The sequence below is a fragment of the Anabrus simplex genome, chromosome 7, assembly GCF_040414725.1.
Source record: "Anabrus simplex isolate iqAnaSimp1 chromosome 7, ASM4041472v1, whole genome shotgun sequence".
NCBI classification, from domain to species: Eukaryota; Metazoa; Arthropoda; class Insecta; order Orthoptera; family Tettigoniidae; genus Anabrus; species Anabrus simplex.
In genome coordinates this window covers 304,132,571-304,156,386 of record NC_090271.1, presented here as the reverse complement: position 1 = coordinate 304,156,386, position 23,816 = coordinate 304,132,571, and the positions used below count along the sequence as shown (strand labels likewise).

General features: G+C 38.7%; 1 protein-coding gene across 1 annotated transcript in view; it reads left to right on the top strand.

Annotated features, from left to right (window-relative positions):
• Mfe2 (peroxisomal Multifunctional enzyme type 2) overlaps window positions 1-23,816 on the top strand; it is a 206,971-nt gene that overhangs the window by 74,981 nt on the left and 108,174 nt on the right. The window contains exons 8-9 of the mRNA XM_067151756.2: window positions 5,797-5,927; window positions 10,647-10,718. Coding sequence (XP_067007857.2) covers window positions 5,797-5,927; window positions 10,647-10,718 — 203 coding nt within the window. The remainder of the gene's footprint in view (window positions 1-5,796; window positions 5,928-10,646; window positions 10,719-23,816) is intronic.

Below are 23,816 nucleotides of genomic sequence, written 5' to 3'. Positions count from 1 at the left end.
CAGTCAATGAGTGTGAACGAGAGATGGAGAAGACTCAGTGAGCCATTAATTATTGGCCATTGAGAGAGTGAGGACAAAGTTGGTCCGTCACTTAGTGGAAGACACGGACGCAAGGGCTTACCATGGAGTCAGAGAGGGCAACCCTGGACCTGCCAAGAGGTAATACCATATTGACTTACAAAGAAGTCAGATGATATGGAGAAGAAGCAGTCATAAGGATGTATCACCAAGTTAGGCATGACACATCTACAGTAAACACCAGATCAAAGGAATACGTCGTAATTACACTCAAAGTGTTGAAGGTACAGTCAAGTGAATCAGTGAGGGAAATATTTCGTATAAATTGTTAAATGTCCGGTCAAGAAGAATTCAAATTCATGCCTAGTTTCTTTCAGTTGCAATGTCATAATTTCATATTCTCATCTGTTTTATCGCAACAAGACTCACTATTTTTTGATATATTATTTAAAGAATATATATTGTTCTATCAAACGAATTCATAGTTTTATTTCATTGACAGTAAAATATCTTAACCTCAAAATTAATGGGGAAACCGAACACCAATCTCCTTTTCCCAGAACTTATATAGTATGTTGTCAAAAGTAAGCTTATTACCCCACACCCTAGAGATAGTCAAGAGTCTCATTCTATTATTGCTGCACTGATTGGCAGCTGGTGTCCTTCAAATAACGTATGTGTAAGTAAGCAGGTAACAAGTAAGTGTGAGTACAAGGTCCGACGAGTGTGTATTTTATTTAATGAATGTTAATTTTCATAATTTCCATTTTAAATGCAGATATTCAGATTTTTCAAATTAAATGCAGTTTTATATATTTATATAGGTTTGTAAAATTAGTCAAGCAGTTAGGAACTTCACAGTATATTTAATTATTGGTTTCATGTGTTAGGCATAAGGAACGAGTTGCAGATGTGATACTTTGTCGGAGGATAGACAATATTTAACCAATAAAATCTACACCAAAACTTCAGAAGTACAGATTCCCTAGTTTGTCACTTTCGTTAGTTTGCCAGAGTGGGGACGATATGAAGTATTCTGTTATTTTTTTCCTTCCTTCCTTCCTTCCTTCCTCCTTTGCTTCCTTTTTTCCTTCCTTCCTGATTTCTTACAATTATTTAATAATAATTACTGATCACTTGCTATGCTGCAAGTATATCATAATGTCAGACTTCTGAGCACAAGTTGGTGGGTTCAAATTCAGCACAGTCCAGTGGTATTTGAAGGTATTCAAGTATGCCACCTGCGGGACAAAATTCTGGCACCTCAGTGTTTCTGAAAACTTTAAAAGTAGTTGGTGTAGCCTTCGGCATTAGTATTATGTATCACAAACAGACTATTACCTGTTGTAATTGTATGAGACAGCTACTAATCTCAACTGTGTATCATGAATTACCGTGACTCTAATAGCAAATTTCTGTTGCAGCTATCAGTGCATGATTTAATAGTTTAATGCATTTATAACTCATTTCACCTAGCATTTGAACTTAATCAGTTGATCACCTGTTGTTAAAGAATGTAAATACATTGGCTCTTTTCGTTGTTTGTAATGCTTTCTCTCAATTTTTTAAAAATTAACAATTTCTTTCCTTCTGCTATGTGTTTAATGTCACACCAATAAATTTTCAGCTTAAATAGGATAAGAAAAGACTAGGACTAGGAAGGTGGCAGCTGTGGCCATAATTAAGGTACAGCGCTGGGTGTATTAATACAGGAAACCACAAAAATTAATTTTCAGGCTGCTTGTGTGTAGTTTGAACTCGCCAACTCCTGAATGTTACATTACCGATACCACATAGCCAGCTTGCTTTGTATTGTTAAATGAGTTAATATGTACATCTATGCAAAATAATCAGACTGACATGCCAGAAGTCATGGGATAGGGTTCTAGTATCATGAAGGCCATCCTCTAGCTCGGTCAAGTACAGCATCGATTCCACAAGTTGCAGAAACACTTGTGGAGAGATTCTGACCCATGTCATTTTGGATAGCTAACCACAGCTTCTTGCTATTATTTGTAGGTGCAGGATCTTGGGGTGTGAATCTACCTCACTACTACATCCCCTAAATGCACGACAGGCTTCATATCAGGCATCGTGCGAACAAGGTGACTACAGCTGTTGTTAAAACTCTCCAGAACGCTCTTCAAATCAATTCTGGACAACTTGGGCTGGAATATCTCATCGTTGTAGGGGTACATGGAGTCCAAGAAGGTCTGCAAGCAGTTCATTTTAGCAGTAACTGGTCAGCAACCTGTTCAGGCGGATCAGCGGAGCCAGCCTGTGCCACTTGAATGCACACCATACCATTATGGTTTAATTGATCTTGTGCCATCTCCGAACCCTACCATCAGCTTGAAACACCTGGAAAAGTGACTCATAAGACCAAGCTACATGTTGCCAATCCTCCAGAGTCTATTTAACAAACTCATATGCCTAGATGAGACACTACCCAGTGTTGTGGTGTTAAAAGGGCACTCTGGTAGGTCTTCTGCTCCCATACCCCACTGATGTTAAAGAACGCTGCACTGGGCCTTCTGGACATGTCTTATACCTCTTGCATTGAATGTGTGTTCAACCCTTGTCCTTTTCCTCTACGGAGTTGGATATGACATGAGATGAATCTTTGTAGCAAGTTTTTATGATTTGATGCCCTTCCTGACATCAACCTCATCAGAGGAGTTGATTAAATGAAATGAATGATGTGATATATGATAGTAAGAAGGAAGATGGTGCCAGGACATAGCATACTCCTGTCAAATAGCATCAAGGGGTCTGCTCAAGGCTTAATGTCACCATCTGATGGACAAATCACCATCAGCAGCATTATATGCCCTTACTCCATGTTAACAATGTGGAGAAGTTTGGAATTGAATCCAGATTTATGGCGTGCAATCTAGTGGTTAGAAATTGTATACCACCACATCTCCTACCCTGCTGGCCAACATTCTGATGGTGAATTTTTTCTGTTATCGACCAGTGAGACTTGGACTATAGTGTCAGTCTATATAGACTGGATGCCTTAACGATCATGGCCACCAAGTGGACACCTCCTGCATTAAATGCATATGTGATTTGAGCCAGTGTGGCTTGTTTGTTACCACAGACAATTCTAGCCATACGTCGCTAATTGCGATCATTAAGCATCCATGGTCGGTCACTACGCTTTTCACTGTGGGCGGTAATGACTTCCACAAGATATTCCATATACACGTGACACTGTCGATTGAGAAATGTTAAATGTCTGCACAACTTTGACAGTGGAATGCTCCATCATTCTGGCTCCCACTATTGTGTCTCATTCGGAAGACAATAATTCAAGTCACCTTGCTATGACCAGCAGAGACAGTGTTTTACACTCACTCTTGAGATGTCAGATCCCACCTGATACTGGTCTGGGCACTTCCAAGGTGAAGCAGTACGGTGGTGCCACCAACTATTACCTTTACATACCTGCCAACTTTTACGGTTTATCCATAAAATTTTCCGAAATTGCAGCATTTTACGGATGGACTGTGTCATTTTATGACTTCACGGACAAAAATTTGAAACGTTAATATTCGATATTCGCTCACTTCTGTACAATCGATTGTTTGCGTGGGTCGAAGCACGCTCGGTCTTGGTCGAAGGCAAGTCCACGATAGTCGATAAGTCATTCTTTGATATGATTGGTATTTTTAACCGTGTGATGTTTGTGTTGTTATTGGAATTGAATTTAAAGCCGGGATAACAGTTCTTACGCGTGAATCTTAGGTGTCGACAGGCTCTGCTCCAATTCTTTGTTCCGCTCCGTTCACTTGTTGTGATTAAACCTATATTCTTCGACAACGTGTGTGTTGTTCTTTGTTCATGAAGTTTGCGTTCCTTGAAAGTTTTGGCCTTTTAAGGTTATGACGTATTTTAATGAAGTGTTCGAGTTTTTGTGTTATAACTTTGTGCTTTGCAGTTTCCTGTATTAGTTGGACTAATTACATTCGCTCCATTGACTTGGTATACCACTATTACCGAAGCCCATTAAATTATAAAGAAGAAGAAGAAGAATTACATTTGTTCCACGTGTGTGTGTTTTTTACCGTGTGCATATTCTTTGTTCACAAGGTTGGCGTCATGTTCATTTAATGGTTTAAGACTTTGCGTGCTTTGACATGTTTTTATGAAGTGTTTGACTGTCTTGAGTGTTTGTTATAATTTTATGTGACGTTCAGTGATCCAGGTTCATTTCGATTTTCATTACATATCGAGACATTTGTTCTTGGACATTTTTCATACGCTACATTCCTATTGTAGATTATCATGAATAAATCCAATATGAAACAGTACTTCCAGACATTTAAAGAATCGTATTCTGTTGATTTTCCGTGCATGCTAAAATCAAGAAAGGGAGAAAAATTTGCCCTTGGCACAGTATGTGGGTGTGATATTAATATTGCACATGGAAGAAACAATATAAGTGGTGATCAGTTAGTTATTGGCATTCAAACTTCGAACATTGAGTAATCTCCAGGATACAGATAAATCCTTTTTCATCAATGAGAAACTACTTGTGTATTGCTTGTGACTACATCATCAACAAGTTTCCACTCAAGGATGATGTGTTAAAGCATGCTCAAGTTGCTAGGTTAGACAAAATTGAAGTTGCACAGTTTTCTTCCATTCGTTTTTTTTTCTTTTTTTTTCTTTTTTTTTTCTTTTCTTTTTTTCGGAAAAGTTTCGTATCGTGTTATGCAAAGAAGAGAATGAAACTACAGATGAGGTGATGAATGAGCTTCAGAGGGAGTTTGCAGCTCTTCAGGTAGACTACACTTTGGCTGTAAATCAAGATGCTGCTAGTGATTCCAGTTGGGCACAAATATCAAGAATTCGTGGAGCTGATGGACTTCTTAAGTATAACCAAATTTCTAGAGTAATGCTCTATTCTCACCATACCCCATAGCAGTGCAGAATGTGAATGGTGTTTTCAGCCTTGTGAAGAAAAATAGAACAGAGTTCAGATCATGCATGTCCAATGAATCCCTGGAGTCTATTTCTATTTTGAAGACCAGGAGTTCTGGTTCCTGTTATGACAAAACATTTTCTCAAGACTTTTTGCAGGAAGCTAAAAAGGTCACAACTATGACTGTAAAGAAGTAAGTATAAATAACCACCTAATCGATACTTTATTAATGCCTCAGGCAAAATTGAATAAAATTAAAACTTACAGGACATGTTTCAACCACTTAGTGGTCCTCTTCAGCTGTATAAATAAAGAACTGTAAAGTCGAACTAGCGTGTGATTTGCAGAGTGTATTATATTATTTCTTGCCTGTGTTATGTTAAACAAGTTTTATTGTGTAAAGCTTTTTTCACTTATCACATATCTGCTTAATTTATCAAGGAAGTCCTGTCATGTATACTCCAAGCTAATATTCACCATGCTTGCTGTTGTTTAACATGGATTTCTTCTTGATTTTTATTTTCATCTACAGATCATTGGCTTATGATATAAGTATCCTGTTTAAAGCATGAATTATTGTATTTTTTAGCCGAGAAGTATTATTATTTTCGTCAAGCTGGGGGTATGTAGAAAATTATTAGATTTTTGTCATGCGTGAGTTTTACTGACAACCCTTTTCAAAAGTTGGCAGATATGCCTTTAAATACTGCTATGCCATGACTTTTGGTATGCCATTGCTCTTAGCCCAGTTCAGTTCTTTTAAGAATTATACTTTCTGAAATGACCATCTTGCCTTTTATGAAATTCACCTGACAGATAAATAATGTTCTTGTTACTGTTTATGGCAGGTTATATGGTTCGTGGGCAAGGTGCATTGTTACGTGCCAGAATGACTGACGGTGTGACAGTGGAGGATGTGTACAACAAGTGGAATGAAGTTACGGACATGTCAGGGGCCACTCGTTGCAACAGTATAGAGGTATGATGTTTTCTATCTTTTGATTTCTCTCCTTTGCTTTAAAGGTAAGAGAAAGGAAAGGCAAATTCTTACTCAGTAGAAGCGGATCTTGTGCGAGATCTGAAAAAAGTCTGTTGTTTAAAAGAAAATTTTTTATTAGAGTAAGCAGAATGGGAAATTAGCATTTAATAAACTTCTGCTTTGTTGTGCTTTATTATTCATATTATATTTATTTCTGCTTTGTCCTTGCTTTAGGAAATCGATTCTCCTTCTGATATTTTCTTTTACAGTTCTTGAGTGTTACCTGTATTTTAAAGTTAGTCAGTAATCCTTGCTTGGAGTTATGCCACATTGTTACGGTCAGTGTCTTCAATAATTTTTTCCATGGAGAGATGAGTAACTGCAGAAGACGATGAACATGAACTCAATACAATAACTGTTACACACAGCATTTTAATCTTATAATACTATATATATGTTATGACAAATTTTAAAAATATAGTTTTTGGTTTTGCTGAAGACTGTGTTGTTTTGGTGACAAGGTCTGTAAGTAGTTGTGTGCATGAATACCTTTTAATAGAACATTAAATTTGGGTTGATGGCCTCAAAATTAGATCCCTTAAAACTTCAGTCTGTATAAATAAAATTGTAATTTTGTCTGTGCACTTCAAATTTTGCCTCACACCTTGTTTTATCTCAAAATAGGCCTCATGATCATTCCCCCTGTCCAGTTTGATCTTGGATTGTGTTATGGATCATTTCCATCTCTGCCTGTTTTTCTATCATTCTTCATCAATGACATCTTGAAAGATTCCCTCTCTCTTTCTTAGATCTAGTTCAGTTTGTTCTCTCCAGCTAAGTTGAAAGTAGGTTCATTTCAATTTTTGTCTGTCTGTTAACATATCAATAGTAAATTACTGAACAAAATTTCTCGATATTTTGTATTTAAGTTTAAGGGTAACTGTGTTGTGCTCTAGGCTATATGTTATTCTTATATTTTGACCACTCCTGCAAGGGTTTCCCTTTTGGAAACTTCTATGAATAGAATGTGGCTTGTTTACATTTTGCCTTCTAGGAACTTTTAGTTTAATTTATTGCCCAATTTTGGCCACTGAAAGCACAAACATTTTCTCAGGTATCAGTCAGTCTCCTAGCCATGGTGCCGTGCGTAGTGAAAGCCATTGACAGCAGTATTATTGCTGAGTTAATTGAAAGTGTTTTAGACAGTGATGGCAATTATAATAATACTGAAGGAAAGATTTTAAGTGAAAATGACAGTTCATCTGATACAAATTTCTCTGAAAGCATACCTAAAGCCCCCATGTGTGAAAGCAAAACATAGTGACTGGATGTGGGTTAGTAATCACTTTACATGCTCTCCAGAGGTGTCAGGAGAACTGAGAGACAAATATTTAGATAATTATTCTGTATCAAAGTTGTCTGTATTTTTGGACTTAATGGACACATTGCGCAGGAAAGAAACATTTACCCTACGGAACAATTTTCAGACCCAGGTAGGAAAGAAATAATACATGATGGCAAGTAATTTGACACTAACGATGATATCCCATGTTTGTAACCCTCGCGTCCAATTCTATTGGTGCAAAGATACATGTATTGAGAACCCAAGAAAGTGTGAAGTACCGCTACATATATCCAAATGTTTTGAGATTTACAACACAAAATCTTCGTTCTGACATAATTACTGGCTGAATACAATTATTTTGAATGTGTTGCTGACACCGGTGCATGAAAATTCAGGCTGCTGTCAATTTATGGCATTTATTTCATTGCGGTGTATAGTAGTTCTGACTGCGTGCCTTACTCATGTTGAGGGTGATTTAAATTTTATTTCTAAGCTAGCACGCTGGACCATTAAACCTGAGGCAGTTTGGTTAATCATGTGCTCCAATAGTGCTTCCTCTCTTCTTGCTAGTTCAACAAAGAGTGCAAGGTGGTGTAATGCTCTGTCATTGGCGTGAAGCCAGGTGGTTAGTTTGCCGGTAACTTTCCATTACATCAGGGTCAGGTGATGCCAACGACTTCTTTGAATTGTACTTTTATCTTTATATTATCATCATCATCTAGTAGTAGTAAGGGCTGCCTGGCCGAGGCGATAAAGACGTGCTCGAATCACCCGGAAGAACGTGTGTTTGATTCCGCGTCAGGAAATTGAAAATTTAAGAAACAAGATTTTCACTTGCGGAGGTGCACATGGCTGTGAGGCACACTCATCATACACCAAAAATGAGTACCAGGTTAACCTTAAAATGCCAAATACGATTGATCGTATTTCAGAAAAATGGCCAAAATTGCCAGATACGATCTAATCGTATCGTCGGATTTCTTAACTTAGCATTCTACTTAGAAGGCAGGTGAGATTGTATCTGTGTCGTAACCAACTAGATAGTTCAAGCGAACTTTTCTTTGACCGTATCGGTTGTTCCGAAGGCCATGGATATAAACAAATGAATACTATTTGACTCTCTGCACACATAGAGTGTAAACAAACAATGACATCCATAAGTACTAAACGTGACAAAGAAATTCTGACTTATTTGCTGGAATCTGATGAAGAAAATGATAGTGAGCTCTCAGAATTGAATGGTAGCGAGTCTGATGTGTATCCAAGTGAATATAGTGATACTGATGACAATAGGGGATCAGTGGTAGAGTGTCGTCCTCCGGATCCCAAAATAGCGGGTTCAAACCCGGCAGAGGTAGTCGGATTTTTGAAGGGTGGAAGAAAAGTATTCGACACTCCATGCCGTATGATGTCTGCATGTTAAAGATCTCTGGGGACACATTTGATGTTTTCCCGACAAAATTAATTAATTCTCAGCCATAATTAAAAGAAATAAGTTTCATAATGATAGATCCGTATTGAACTGTGATTACAATAGAGTAAAATAATATATTATTATTGGTCCACCTTTTCAATACAAAATGAAAATTACATAGGGACTAGTTTCGACCTAGTAATAGGTCATCATCAGCCTGAAGTAAATTAAAGCGTAAATATCGAAGAAAAACATAAACAATGTAAACACAAGTACAGTCTTTTTAAAGGTACATACCATGTGGGAATTTGAGTAGAGATATATTAAAAATAATAACTCTTCCAATTGACGAAGCACTGAGCAGAAGTTATGTAAAGTTCGGTGCGCCGTATATTATAAAAGACCACTGTGCACTAAATGATGTAATAAAGAAGAAGAGTAGGTTGAATGCTGGCTTCTTCTTAGCTGTTGTATATTCGAAGAAGATTACGTCGTATTTTATAAGGTATTGAAAGACGTCATAGTGCACAGTGGTCTTTTATAATATACGGCGCACCGAACTTTACATAACTTCCGCTCAGTGCTTCGTCAATTGGAAGAGTTATTATTTTTAATATATCTCTACTCAAATTCCCACATGGTATGTACCTTTAAAAAGACTGTACTTGTGTTTACATTGTTTATGTTTTTCTTCGATATTTACGCTTTAATTTACTTCAGGCTGATGATGACCTATTACTAGGTCGAAACTAGTCCCTATGTAATTTTCATTTTGTATTGAAAAGGTGGACCAATAATAATATATTATTTTACTCTATTGTTCTCAGCCATAGACGCCCCAGAGAGTTTCGGTTTACTCGGTCTGTCAACTAGTAGGCCCAGAGTAAAACAGAACGTTGAAATTGACGAGCAGACAGTCAGGTGGCATCAAATTGAAATGTCTGCACACAGTAGCTGAGGGCATATGATTTTATTATTATTATTATTATTATTATTATTATTATTGTTATTATTATTATTATTATTATTATTATTATTATTATTATTATTATTGAGTGATAGTGAAAATCATTCTGTGAATTTTGTCATGGCTGCACAATATAATGACTGGAATGAAATACCTGGCTGTAAATTTGATGATGTAAAAGACTTTGATGCAGGTAATATTCCTACTCATTCATTTACGTATTGCGAACTTCCTGGGCCTAAACATTGTCCTTCTAAAGACTCGGAACCTGTGAACTATTTTTATTTTTTTTATTTTTATTTTTACCGTTCGTCTGCTAAATAATAATGACTCTGCTTCAAAGTAAAAACAAACATGTATAAGTATCAAATATTTCTGTAGTTATTTTAAAAAATATAAGAACTGAAATTTCAGGTCATGATACTATCTTTTGCAGTGCTTCATTTAATTTGTTGTTGTTATTCTCATGACTGTGTTAGGCTATTTTCCGCTGTCTCTTTAGTCATCTACTGAACTATTCTTATGGAAAATTTTGAACATTTTAGATTATTTACAAAGGTTTTCAATTTTTTAAATGTTTACAGGCACATACTTTTGGCAGAACAAACCTTCTGCTTTAAAAAAAAAAAAAAAGGCAGATACAATCAAGTTATTTGAAAAAACCAAAAAAGACTGCATTTTCAGGCAAAATAGCTTTGCAGTTTATGTATGGGAATTAAGAGAGAGCCTTGCACTCTAAGGGTTAATTCCTGGGAGCAAAGGCAGCCGAACATAGAGGTAACCATTCTATTCCACCAAGTACTGAGGTTACAGATACTGGAAGCCTTTACATTCCACTCTTCCAAGGGTCTTCGTGATCTATATGGGCATGACTTTGCTTGCTTGTTTGATGTTATTATTGTTGTTGTTATTATTTCAGAAGACAAAACTAATTAGCTCATACAAATGGTACTATTTAAAAAAAGTATATTAATAATGAATTTCAATTTATAGGAAGCTTCTTCATCTTTTATGACGCTGTTGGAAAAGTTGAAGTCCGGGAGTCAAGATTCAGAGGAAGAAAATGTAAGTATGTGTTAAAATGGCACTTGCCATTGCTGTTAACGATGTTAAGCCAAGTATTCCTCCTTGCTATTGACTGGGTATTTCTATACTTTAACTATAGAACCCTTCTTTCCCCGCCGGGCTGAGTGGCTCAGACGGTTAAGGCGCTGGCCTTCTAACCCCAACTTGGCAGGTTTGATCCTGGCTCAGTCCGGTGGTATTTGAAGGTACTCAAATACGACAGCCCTGTGTCGGTAAATTTACTGGCATGTAAAAGAACTCCTGCGGGACTAAATTCCGGCACCTCAGCGTCTCTGAAGACCTTAAAAAGTAGTTAGTGGGACGTAAAACAAATAACATTATTATTATTGTTATTACCTTCTTTCCCTCTCCGCTCGCACACATTTACACCTTATGTACATTTTACGCCGTCTAACTTGAACTTAGATCACAGCATGGATATTTTGCCAGTATATATAGATAATCGCTCCCTTTGTGAATCAGTAGTATATTGTCAGTCTGTGAATCCCAAGATCGCAGGTTCAGAAGTAGGGTCTGATGTTTGAAGAGCAGAATGGAGTCCATGCTGCATTCTGCGAGTACAACTAAAAGATCCCTGGTGACACATTTAGTATACTTACTTATTTACTTACTTACTTACAAGGGAATAGGAGAGGAATTATTCACTTTTCAATACAAAACTAAATGAAATGACTAAAAATTATACTATTTCATATTCTGGGACCGGTTTAGACCCTCTCTTGAGGTCATCTTCAGTCATATAATTTAAAATCGGCAAATTATTAAAAATGTATACAACACACTAAAGCCTTGATCAAAAACACTACATTCAAAAAATGTAAGAACACTTTAAATACTAGATATAAGCAGATCAGATAAAAAGTTCTGTCAAGTTTCCATAAGTGTTGACTTGCCGTGAATACGTCCCATGGGAATGGATATCATAAAAACACACTTCCCTGTCCACATTTGCTTACAGTATGTATGTCCAGTTTGTTGCTGGGGTTCCAATATTCAAATCTAACATAGCTTGCTGTCTTGGATATAAAGAGAGTGTGAAAGAAGTTAGTAGAACAACTGCTGGTACTTTACATTGTAAATAATGACATTTAAATACGAAGGCCATCCGGAAAGTGGTTCCCATTTGCAATAAAGACACAGGAGTAAATATGAACAAATATACACATTTTTATTGGAAAGAGCATACTTTACACTACTTCTCCACATAATCTCCAAGCAAATTTAGGCATTTGTCATAACTTGGGACGAGTTTTTGTATTCCAGCGTCATAGTCCTCCGCCGCCAGCGTATTGAAATACGTAGTCACGGCTCGTTTAAGTTCTTCATCGCTGTCAAATCGTTTTCCCACCAGAAAGTCTTTAAGCTTTGTAAAGAGATGAAAATCTGAATGGGCCAAGTCCGGGCTATATGGGGGATGGTCAAAGGTTTCCCACTTGAATTGCTGCAAAGTTGTTGTGTTATCGCAGCTGCACGAGGCCTGGCATTGTCATGAAGGAGAATGGCGCCTGTAGACAATAGACCTCGCCATCGATTTTGTATTGCCCGCCGTAATTTCTTTAATGTTTCACAATACGCATTAGCATTATTTGTGTCTCCACGGGCCATAAAATCGGTCAGCAGTACACCTCGGTGATCCCAGAAAACGGTTGCCATGAGTTTCCTGGTGGACAGAACTGTCTTGAATTTTTTTTGGTTTGGTTGGTGAATGAGCATGATGCCACTCCATTGACCGTCGTTTACTCTCAGGTGATGCATAACAAACCCATGTTTCGTCCCCAGTAATGATGCGAGTAAGGAAAGAGCCTCCTTCATCGGAATAACGTCCCAGAAACGTCAGTGCTGCAGCCGTTCGCTTGGTTTTGTGCTCCTCTGTAAGCATGCGAGGGACCCACCTTGCACAGACTTTTGAATAATGCAGATGGTCTTTGACAATTTCATGAACAATTGTTGGAGACACATTAGGAAAATGTTCAGAGTTCATCAGTTGTGATGCGCCGATCGTTGCTCACGCATTCGTCACTGCGCTCAGCAGTTGGTCTGTAATGACAGATAGTCTCCCTGAACGCTCCTCGTCGTGTGTATTCTTCTTCCCCAGGTTGAAGTTGCGACACCAGCGCCGAACAGACGACTCGTCCATCACATTGTCTCCAGACAAGCCACTGACGTGGTCTGACCTTGCCCAGTGGCTACCCGAGTCGTCAGCGCTTCATGCGGCGCTAACGGGTACTACTTTCCGGATGGCCCTCGTATATGGTTATTAACATTTGTCCGAGGTGCTTGGTTGAAGTGAACATCGATGTAATGAAGCTCGAATAGGTCCAAGAGCATCCCCCTGACTGTGTCAATTAGAATTAGGCTGCAATTCAGAACCCTCTCTTTACATGAGAATACAATGATCGATTCGAATATACTGGCCTAATTTCATTACTTCCGATATAGTTGGACAAACGCGTGCGCGCGCGCGCACACATACACTCTCTCTCTCTCTCTCTCTCTAAAGGACATTTGTTTGGAACTGGCCCTAAATTTTCTCCTCCAAAAGTCATAGATTCTAATCGTGATAACGGAACCGTGGGCAAAGAACAGGGGTGTGAAACTTCACAACCCAGCTATAACCAATGGGCTTTAACTGTATCTAACAACACAATACACTGGCAAACATGCCAGCTCCCTTCCGATTTAAGCGGGGGACTCATGATTTTTGGTCCTTCCTCCCTCTCTCCTGATCGCGGAGACTTATCTCCCGATTTTCAGAGCAGATTTAGTATTTTTGTATTTTGAAAGGGCAGATACAACCAGCTGGTGGTAATCTTAAATATGACAGAATATCTCATGTAATGCTTTTTATTTTATGATTTCCACATAGCAGTTCGGACTGTGAGACTATTTTTAGCATATTTACAAAATCTGATCAATGCTTCTGGGGGGGGGGGGGGGGAACTTTTAACCTTAAAATATGTTCAGCAAGGCAAGTGCTTTGAGCACAAATTTAGTTCAGAATTTCTGAAGAGGTCTAAATCAGTTATGATGAAGAGTTATTCATGTGTTCTAAAGATCAGATATATGCAGTATTGGTATTTATAGAGCAAAATAAATAAGAGAAATTACATAATAAAGTAGTATAATGTGTGAAGTATTTAATGATGTTTCATAACATGTTGTCATATGTTGTAAAACAGTCTCCTGATTTTTGTCTTTTGAAAGTCTGCACTGGACATAAAATAACAGTGAATACAAGTAATCCATTCCTGGAAAACAAAATACACAAATATATACACTAAATGAATTGGAGTGAGCAGGCATCGCTCTCACGGTCTACAAGGCTCTAGTAGTATCAGGCTGTGTCTGAACACACAGGCCTACTCCCGGTTACATGTTACCAAAACATGTGATCAGCTGGCTGCAGAGGGGAAAGGAAGCAAACTTTGTTCGTGGTCAGGCCACCGTATTTCATACATCGCCCTGGGATTAATGGTACCGTGCGTACTACACATGTTCGTTCATGGGCCACTCCTTTGCTTCACAAATAACCTAGCTACTTACAAGGGTCATCTCAAGCAGACAACTTTCACAGCTCCCTGGCCTCGTTATATATTTTAGTCCTCAGGCAACCTTTAAATCTCACCCAAATATTCATGGCACATCTCGCCCTATACTCATTATTCCTGGCTCATCATGACTGATACACTATTCGAGCCTCATCTCAGCCTCATATCTTGTATTCCCAGGTTCAAAATTTACGCCCGGTTGAGGTTTTGCCGACTCTCTGTAAATAACCTTCACTAACTTCAGTGGTGTAAGATACCTTTCTGCACTGGCTGCTAGCTGAAATATGTGCACTCGTGCTACTCATGCACATTCTGACTACAGGCTAGATCTTCTCCTGTCTCTGAGACCCCAATCGAATTTCATGAGGTGCAATGCCCTCCAGTTTACTTTAATGACATTGGCACGACACGGACACACAAGTAAAACTACTCTAATAAACACACATTACAATAGAACCTGACATAACCCTTGAATCCAAATCTAATTAACATTAATAAAACACAGGTAAAGCGTGCCGTCAGCCCCAAACGTATTTACAAAGAAAAATATATTGAAAAACAAATGCCTCTCGGGCTTACATTACAACTACTACAGTATTTTACAAATATAAAATACCCTAAATTTGATTCCAATCACTGTAATCCATCCATATAAGCAGTTCAAATTACCTTCTTTCTCCTGATGCCATTGCAACGTCCTCCAAGCCGCTCGATGCTGGTGCTTAACACATGACAGTCTATATTGTGCTGCCGTCTGCTTCGTTTTTTTCGCAAGTGTCTGGAACTCATAACAGTGATTAACTGTAAATTTCCTCACCACTTTATCTGAACACAAGTACAGTGTCATAACCAAGGTAATGATACAATTAACAGTATCTACTATCATGACATTAGTCTGGTCATACGATAGCTCTCCGGCTGAAATACGGGATCATATTCAGATGCTTCCAAACAATTCCTAGTTCTCATGTCCAACCTGTTGTCAGCCGGTACTTCCCCGAACAAATATCTCACTCTGTCTCTCCCTGGCTTTTTGCATTCTCTCTCACCTCCTTGTGTACCCAAGCCTTCTACAGGGTCTACACCAGTAAATCTTGGGTCTTTGCCGGGGTTCTCGTAAATGAAGACACAACAGTCTACTTGCTACGGGGTTGACACGTTTAGAATCATGCTCACTCATCACTTCCTTATTCGATCCTCGGTGATTACTTCAAATATATCCACAGTGTTAATTTATCTCAATTGGACCATATGATATGATACAGTTCAGTAATTTGATAGACATGATTGGTATTGAAAGTGAAAGTTGAAAACTGTTTGGTAGTCTCAGCTTCTCTAGTAAGACATTAGTAAGAAGTACAGTGGAACCTCGATTATCCGTTCCCGGAAACTACGTTTTCCCGGATTATGCGTTCAAATTACGTGGTCGCGCAAGCATCGTAATTAAATCACGTTGTAAAAATCCCGCATTATCCGTTCCTCAAAGAAACGATTTCCTGGATGAACCATCCAGAAATTTCAGTCCCATCAACGCTAAATCCTCCATCAAGCGTTTTTCAATAAACTGTATCTCACAAAAGGACGGCTATGGCATACTTGTGATCTTGGCGTTAACACCCCGTCACGATAATTAGAGCAAGTACTGTTCTGGAAAAGCAGTCGGCGGTGACTTGCATAAGGGACCATCTTAGCATCGCATTCGGGCGGTATTGTTTAGAGAATCTTGGAAATTTTGACATCTGTACTTGAAGACGGAATGAGTTTCGTCATATGTTCACACTTATAAAACGTCCACATTATGTCCAAGGTTAGATGTTTATATTTTTACATTTTTTTTACATTGTATTCCGAACAGGTTTTCTGCACATTCCTCAGGGCACTGTATAGTAACTGGGCTTTCAGGTAGGAATCAAAACTGCTCCTTATTAGCACAAATCTAGTATTTTAATATTATCGTACACGATTATGTTATCTTGACCAGAACAGATGTTGCAGTTTACATACAAAAAGCCATTGGAGGTCTTGGGATTGTCTATTACTGCTTTGGTCCTAAAATAAGACTGGGAATTTTACATTTTCATGTTAAAAAGTCTAAAATCACAGTCTTTTTATTTGCATACATTACATTTAAATGGTTTGTATCATTTCAGACTTGTACTGACATGTGCAGTGAGCACGCTTTCCAGCTGAGCTCAAGGTCACAAATAACCGTTATTTCTGAAGTTTGGATTTTTTTCTCTTTCCAATTTGATTGGATTAGTGACAGGCAAAATTGAATATAATACATTCGAGAACTTTTGAGACTTGAAAAAACTTACATCCGAAACCATGTTCTTGTGTTCAACGTACCAGTTAAGTCGACGTAAGCCTAATTTACACGGTACAAGATTTCCAGAAACTGACTACGAACAGTATACCGGAAACCAAATTACAATGGAAGATTAGGAAAAGGGATTTCGCCATCATATTGGGTGCTTTTGTATCTACAGTGAAACCTCGATTCTCCGTTTTTCGAGGGACCGTGAAAATAAAACGTACAATACGGGAAAACGGAAAATCCGGGAATGAATGAAAACCATCAACAATTTGGCTAAACATCACAAAAATGAAATATGTATAATTATAATCTTACAAAACTCCTTAACCAAACCAAACTACAGCCCCAGTGGGACTTTGCCTGCCAAGCAACCGCTGCTCAGCCCGAAGGACTCCAGATTACGAGGTGCGCATGGTCAGTGCGACGAATCCTCCCGGCCGATATTCCTGGCTCTGTAGATCGGGGTCGCCATCTCACCATTAGATAGCTCCACAATTAAAAGTAATCACGTAGGCTGGGTGGACCTGGAAGCAGACTTACATCCAGGTAAAATTGTCTGACCTGGTCGCAATCGAACCCGGGCCTCTGGATGAGAGGCGGGCATGTTAGACCATGAAACCGCATTAATTACCGGTACGCGAGTTCAAAATCTCGATACTTTATATTCAGTTTTACAGGGGAATCTTCGTCAGTTTCCCGTGAAAACTTTCAGTTCAGCGACTTTGATTGGGCTAGCCAAACTCTTCGAAAAATCTAATAACGCCAAGCCAAACGACAATCGACCACAAGTAGTTTTTAATTCTCTCATCTAATAAAATAAAGCACATTAGATACGAAAGCACCCAAAATGAATGTGAAATCCGTTCATTTCTTAATCTTTCATTGTAATATGGTCTCCGGTATACTGTTCGTAGTCAGTTTCTGGAAATCTCGTACCGCGCAAATTAGGCCTACGTCGACTTTTAAAGGTTAAGTTGAACTCGAAAATATGGTTTCGAATGTAAGTATCGATTCTTAAAAGTTCTCGAATGCATTATATTCAATTCTGCGCGTCACAAATCCAAATACAGTGACAAATCCAATCAAATTGGAAAGATAAAAGAAATATCAAAACTTCAGAAATTACGGTTATTCGTGACCTTGAGGTCATCTGGAAAGCGCGCTCGCTGCACATGTCAGTACGAGTTTGAAATTATACCAACCATTTAAAATGTAACTTGCGCAAATAAAACGACTGCGGTTTTTGGTATTTTAACACGAAAACGTAAAATTCCCAGTCTTACATTAGGACCTAAACAGTAATAGTCAATTTCAAGACCTCCCATGGCTTTCTTTTTTTTAAATTACATTTAGGTGCAACATGTGTTTTGGTCTCGCTAACATAATCATGTACGATAATATCAAAAATACTGAATTTGTGTTAAGAAGCAGTTTCGATTCCTGCCTGAAAGCCCAGTTACTCTGCAGTGCCCTGAGCAAAGTGCCAAAAACCTCTTCGGCAGTACGATCGAAAAAAGTAAAAAATATAAACATCTAACCCTGGACGTAATATGGACGTTTTATAAGTGCGAACATTTGACGAAACTCGTTCCGTCTTCAAGCAGAGCTATCGAAATGCGCCGTGTCTCCTTGCAATTGTTGTCGCCACTCTCTGCTTTATGATTTTCCGAGATTCTCTAAACAATACCACCCGAATGTGATGCTAAGATGGTCCCTTATGCAAGTTCACCGCCGATCGCTTTTCCAGTACCGGTACAGTACTTGCTTTAATTATCGCATTGACGGAGCGTTAACGCCAAGATCCATAAATATGCCATAGCCGTCCTTTTGTGAGATACAGTTTATTAAAAAAACGATTGATCGAGGATTTAGCGTTGATGGGACTGGAATTTCTGGACGGTTGATGCGGGAAATCGTTTCTTCGAGGAACGGATAAGGCAGGACTTTTACAACGTGATTTAATTACGATGCTTGCGGGACCATGTAATTTGAACGCATATTCCGGGAAAACGTATTTTCCGGGAACGGATAATCGAGGTTCCACTGTAATGTGCTTTATTTTATTAGATGAGAGATTAAAAACTACTTGTGTTTATCGTTGCCATAAGACCTATCTGTGTTGATGCGACGTAAAGCCACAAAAAAAACCACTTGTGGTCGTTTGGCTTTGTGTTATTAGATTTTTCGAAGCGTTTGGCTAATCAAAGTTGTTGAACTGAAAGCAGTTTTCACGGGAAACTGATAAAGTTTCCCCTGTAAAATTGAATATAAAGTATCAAGATTTTGAACTCGCGTACCGGTAATTTAATGTTTGATGCCGATTTTGCGGTCAAACTTGCCTGATTACATGATTACCTTTAGTTGAGGAGCTATCTAATAGTGAGATGTCGAACCCGGTCTAGAGAGCCAGGAATAACAGCCGAGAGGATTCATCACACTGAACATGCTACCTCGTAATCTACAGGCCTTTGGGCTGAGCAGCAGCCACTTGGCAGGCAAAGGCCCATTGGGGCTGTAGTTTGGTTTGGTTTAGGAGTGTTTGTAAGATTATAATTATACATATTTCATTTTTGTGATGTTCAGCCAAATTGTTGATGGTTTTCATTAATTCCTGACTTTTCCATTTTTCTATGTTGTACTTTTTTTATTTTCATGGTCCCTCCAAAAACGGAGCATCAAGGTTTCACTGTATAAGTGATTTTAATTTTTAATTTTAATTTCTTATGAATGTGCATGTTTGTCAATATAGATCATGAGTTTATATTATCGTACGAGAGTTGTTGATGAATGAAGTTTAACCTTATTAATGATACTATTAACACGTTCCGTGCAGTTCGGGTCACCATGTGCCCCGAAACATGTTACTCTTCTCCGTCGGTGCGAACTTCCCAGAATTGCGAAGTAAGTAACTACGTCCTAGTTATGAATTTCCGTTAACTAATGGCAACCTAGTGTTCCAATTGAAGTAAAGGATCGAGGCATACTGCTAGTTTTGATCTGCCCACCGGTGACCCGAAGGAAGTTTTTTTCATCTTCCATTCATATCGCTTCGGGTCACCCTGAGTCCCGATTGTTGTCTGACCTATATTTTTACGCGGGAATCGCTTAGCGCGGTTACGGTGAAAGAAGCCTAGAGTGTTGCTTCCCGCAGATGGTAGATTGTTGTTTAAGGAGTAACCCTTCTGATATCTGCTTTCTACATTGCTCTTAGGAAAGCCTATAGAGGTTACTGGAGTAGTTATTGATATATTTATTATCTTCCGAATATAATATTTACAAGCAATTTCACATCCTTTTTAGGTATGGAGCTTTTACATTCCTACACACCGGTGGCACGGAAAAGAAAGAGGGTTAGGACAGCACTGGGGTAGGCTTATATCACGTTCCGTGCGGTTCGGGTCACCATGTGCCCCGAAATATGTTACTCTTATCCGTCCGTGCGAACTTCTCAGAATTGCGAAGTGAGTAACTACGTCCTAGTTACGAATTTCCGTTAACTAATCGACAACATAGTGTTCCAATGGAAGTAAAGGATCGAGGCATACTGCTAGTTCTGATCGGCCCACCGGTGACCCAATTATTTCCGGGGTCATTTCTGTTTCACGCAATTGTTGAATCGGAACACTGTCGCACAGGTAAATACGCTGGAATGTCTCCTCAACAATAACGCACACAACAAGTGCACTTGCATTGTTTAGGATTTAATACTAGGGAGTAAACAAAGTCAAATTCGTCAGGTCACCGGTGACCCGAACCGATAACTAAAGGCAGCATCGGGTCACCGGTGGGCCGATACGACGTAACATTAAGTCATCGAAATTCACTGCCGCAGGGAACGTGTTAATAAAATGAGCTTAAGTGCGGCCAGTATCCAGTATTCCTAAGATAGTGGGTTCGAGCCCCATTGTCAGCAGCCCTGAAGATGGTTTTCCGTGTTTCCCACTTTCACACTGGGGAAATGCTGAGGCTTTGCCTTAATTAAGGCCACGGCCGCTTCCTTTACACTCCTCGGCCTTTCCTGTCCCATTGTCGCCATAAGACCTGTCTGTGTCCATGTGATGTAAAGCAACTTGTAACAATGAAATTACTATTGTAACCATTAAGGCAGGCTATTTCTCGAATAGTCTAGAGTTCCTTGTCTTGATCCATTTTGGATAGTGGTATTGCAAAAGCCCGATGCACCATGCTATAGTATGCTGCCTTCTTATATGAATCTGGGTGTACAGATTCGCTATGAGTAGTAGTACTAGTACTGGTCCCAGAAATATGAAATGGTGTAATTTTTTGTCATTTCATTTAGTTTTGTATTGAAAGCTGGACAACTCCTCTCCTAGTCCCCTGAATATAGTGTCAGTATGGATTGACTATGAAGTTTCATATATATATATATATATATATATACACACACACGCGCACACGCACACACACACGGCAAGCGTTGACTGTGCGGTTAGGAGCGCACAGATGTGAGCTTGCGTCCGGGAGGTAGTGGGTTTGAACCCCACTGTCAGCACAGCTGCAGATGGTTTTCCGTAGTTTTCCATTTTCACACCAGGCAAATGCTGGGGCTGTACTGTAATTAAGGTCATGGTCACTTCCTTCCCACTCCTAGGCCTTTCCTTTCCCATTGTCGCCGTAAGACCTATCTGTGTTGGTGCGACGTAAAGAAAAAGAAAAAAACATACGCTCTGTGAATTTACTAAGCGCCTCCACGATCCTCTCTTTGCTACTAGTTCTGTGGCCTTGTTTAATGGAAGACCTGTCATCATTAAATTATTAAAAACTGAGTTTAACCGTTGTCGCCTTGGTCTCTTATCCTTCATGGCAGAGTCCATTATTTTCCTAGGTAACCTGTCCTCTTCCATTTACCTCACAGACCCTACCACGAAAGCCAGTTTATATGTACAGTTCCATCCATTGAGTTCATTCCTAACTTGGCCTTCGTCTCCTCATTCTGAGCACCCTCCAGTCACTGTTCTCACCTCTTTGTACATGCAATCATTCTGTCGCTACTTTTATGTCTAATGCTTCTAACTTAATGAACAAGATATCTTGAGCTGGCAGTCTGAAAACACACCGATGTAAACTGTTAGGTAGTTTCGTGCTGAGCATGCTTCTTTCTTACAGCGTACTGTTGATCGCAACTGCGAACTCGCTGCATTAGCTTTGCTGGATCTTGATTCACTTTCACTCAGTTTGCTATCATCCTGCGAGAGCACACATCCTAAGTACTTGAAATTATCTTCCTGTTCCAGTTTTGTATTCCCTACCTGGCTTTCAAGACTGGGTTTCTCCCCTACGGATATCACTTTAGTCTTAGAAATGCTAATTTTCATATACTACTTGCTGTTTCTCTTTTCAAGCTCCAAGGTATTTGGTTACACAGTTTGTATGCAAGACAAAGTTGTTGGGATTGGACAAAGTGTTAACTACTTTTCCAAACTGAGTTGAACACTTAAGGATCAGTTCAGTTTAGGTGGAAGCCATTTTCTTTTCAGTTTTGATTTAGTTAACATATTATAAGTTACAAGCTTTCCAGTCTGTTGAAATTTCAAGGTAATGTGAAAATTAAATAACTCAACAATAGGTCATCCAATAGAGTTCCACTTTCTCTGCATCAAAATATCACTCAGTATCTGAACCAACTGTCAAGAAGGCTACTTTGTGCCCAGTGTCAACTACACAGCATTCTAAATACGTCCACACCTCTGTACCTAACATTCAGGTTTACAAAGCTCTCGGAGACTCATCAGCTAAACATCCGGTCCTGCAACAGAAACATCCTGACCAGCACCAAATTGTACACCCACTCCATGCTAGGTGCTGCATGGTTCAGGAACTCCGTACCGGTAACTCCATACCAGACGAGTTACGGAGTCAAGCAAATTCCAGTATAAGAAATTTTTACTTTCCATGTAGTTGCGACTATTATTACTGTAAAAATTATGTTTGTTTGTTTGTTTGTTTGTTTGTTTGTTTGTTTGTTTGTTTGTTTGTTTGTTTGTTTGTTTGTTTGTTTCTTTCTTTGTTTGGTTGTGCACCTTTTAATTTGGTTTACGACCTTTTTCGGTACCTCTGTCTTATGTTATTGCGCCACGATGGGCGACCAATTTAATGCACCGTTTGGTTTATTAATGTTCCCGTGGTGACTTCCTCTATTGCGCCGCGTTGGAGCATTAATTAAATATACACCTGTTTAAACATTGCTCCGGCTACGAAATTCACAACCTCGGGTCAAGAATCATACCTAGACTCTGTATTATATCATTTACGGATAATTTACATGAAAACTGGGATATCATGTATGAACATGAGCAATAACAATATGGTGCATATTCGTTTCTCAGGGTAAATTACTTTCATTGTATTCCCATATACTCTAGATAAGTCGTAGATTCCATTGAAGAATAGCTATATGGTCGACCAGTCATTCAGTCTCCATACATTTAGGAAATTGCCTGATCAACGCTTAGTATTCGGCATAAACAAATTCAATTGATCCATATATTACCTTACTACTACGTACTATAAGTTACTCTAGGAATAGAAACGCAATATTAATACTATATCTAGTTTATTAGCATGCTAATATATTATAAAGTGGAATATCAATGCATCTATGGGCAATAAAGAAAAGGAAATCGTACGAAATTACAAAGATCATTCTTAAATTCTTGACTTCTGAGATAAACATAGTTGAAAATCTTTAAATTACCATTATATTTGTTTATATTTATGTTAACCTTCCAATAATATATCATATTTTCAGTATTCAAGTTGATTTATGGGGAAAGGTAGGGACCAAAACTTTATTCATCATGGGGGAGTGGAATATCTTCATGTTATTACTGTTTGGGATTGTCTTTGGGGCATCATTTTGGTTTCCATCTTTCTTTTCGGTCTATTTTGTCTGAATTTATTTGGATACATGTTTGGATTCTCACTTCTGACTCATCACGTCACGAGATAAGCATTACGTTGTTTAAATCTGGGTTCAAAAACACCCATGCAGCTACTAACATTCCTATCATAGCCAAAATTGAGTAAATTAAAACTGTACACCATCATATGTACATAATAAACCAAATATTCTTACTACAGAGTGCCATAGATATAATAGTAAGTCAGTCTAACCTGCGAAAATCGTGCCACGAATTCCTAATCATATGCCAATATATTTATTTATTCTCAAATATCTCTTCGCTGTGCCAA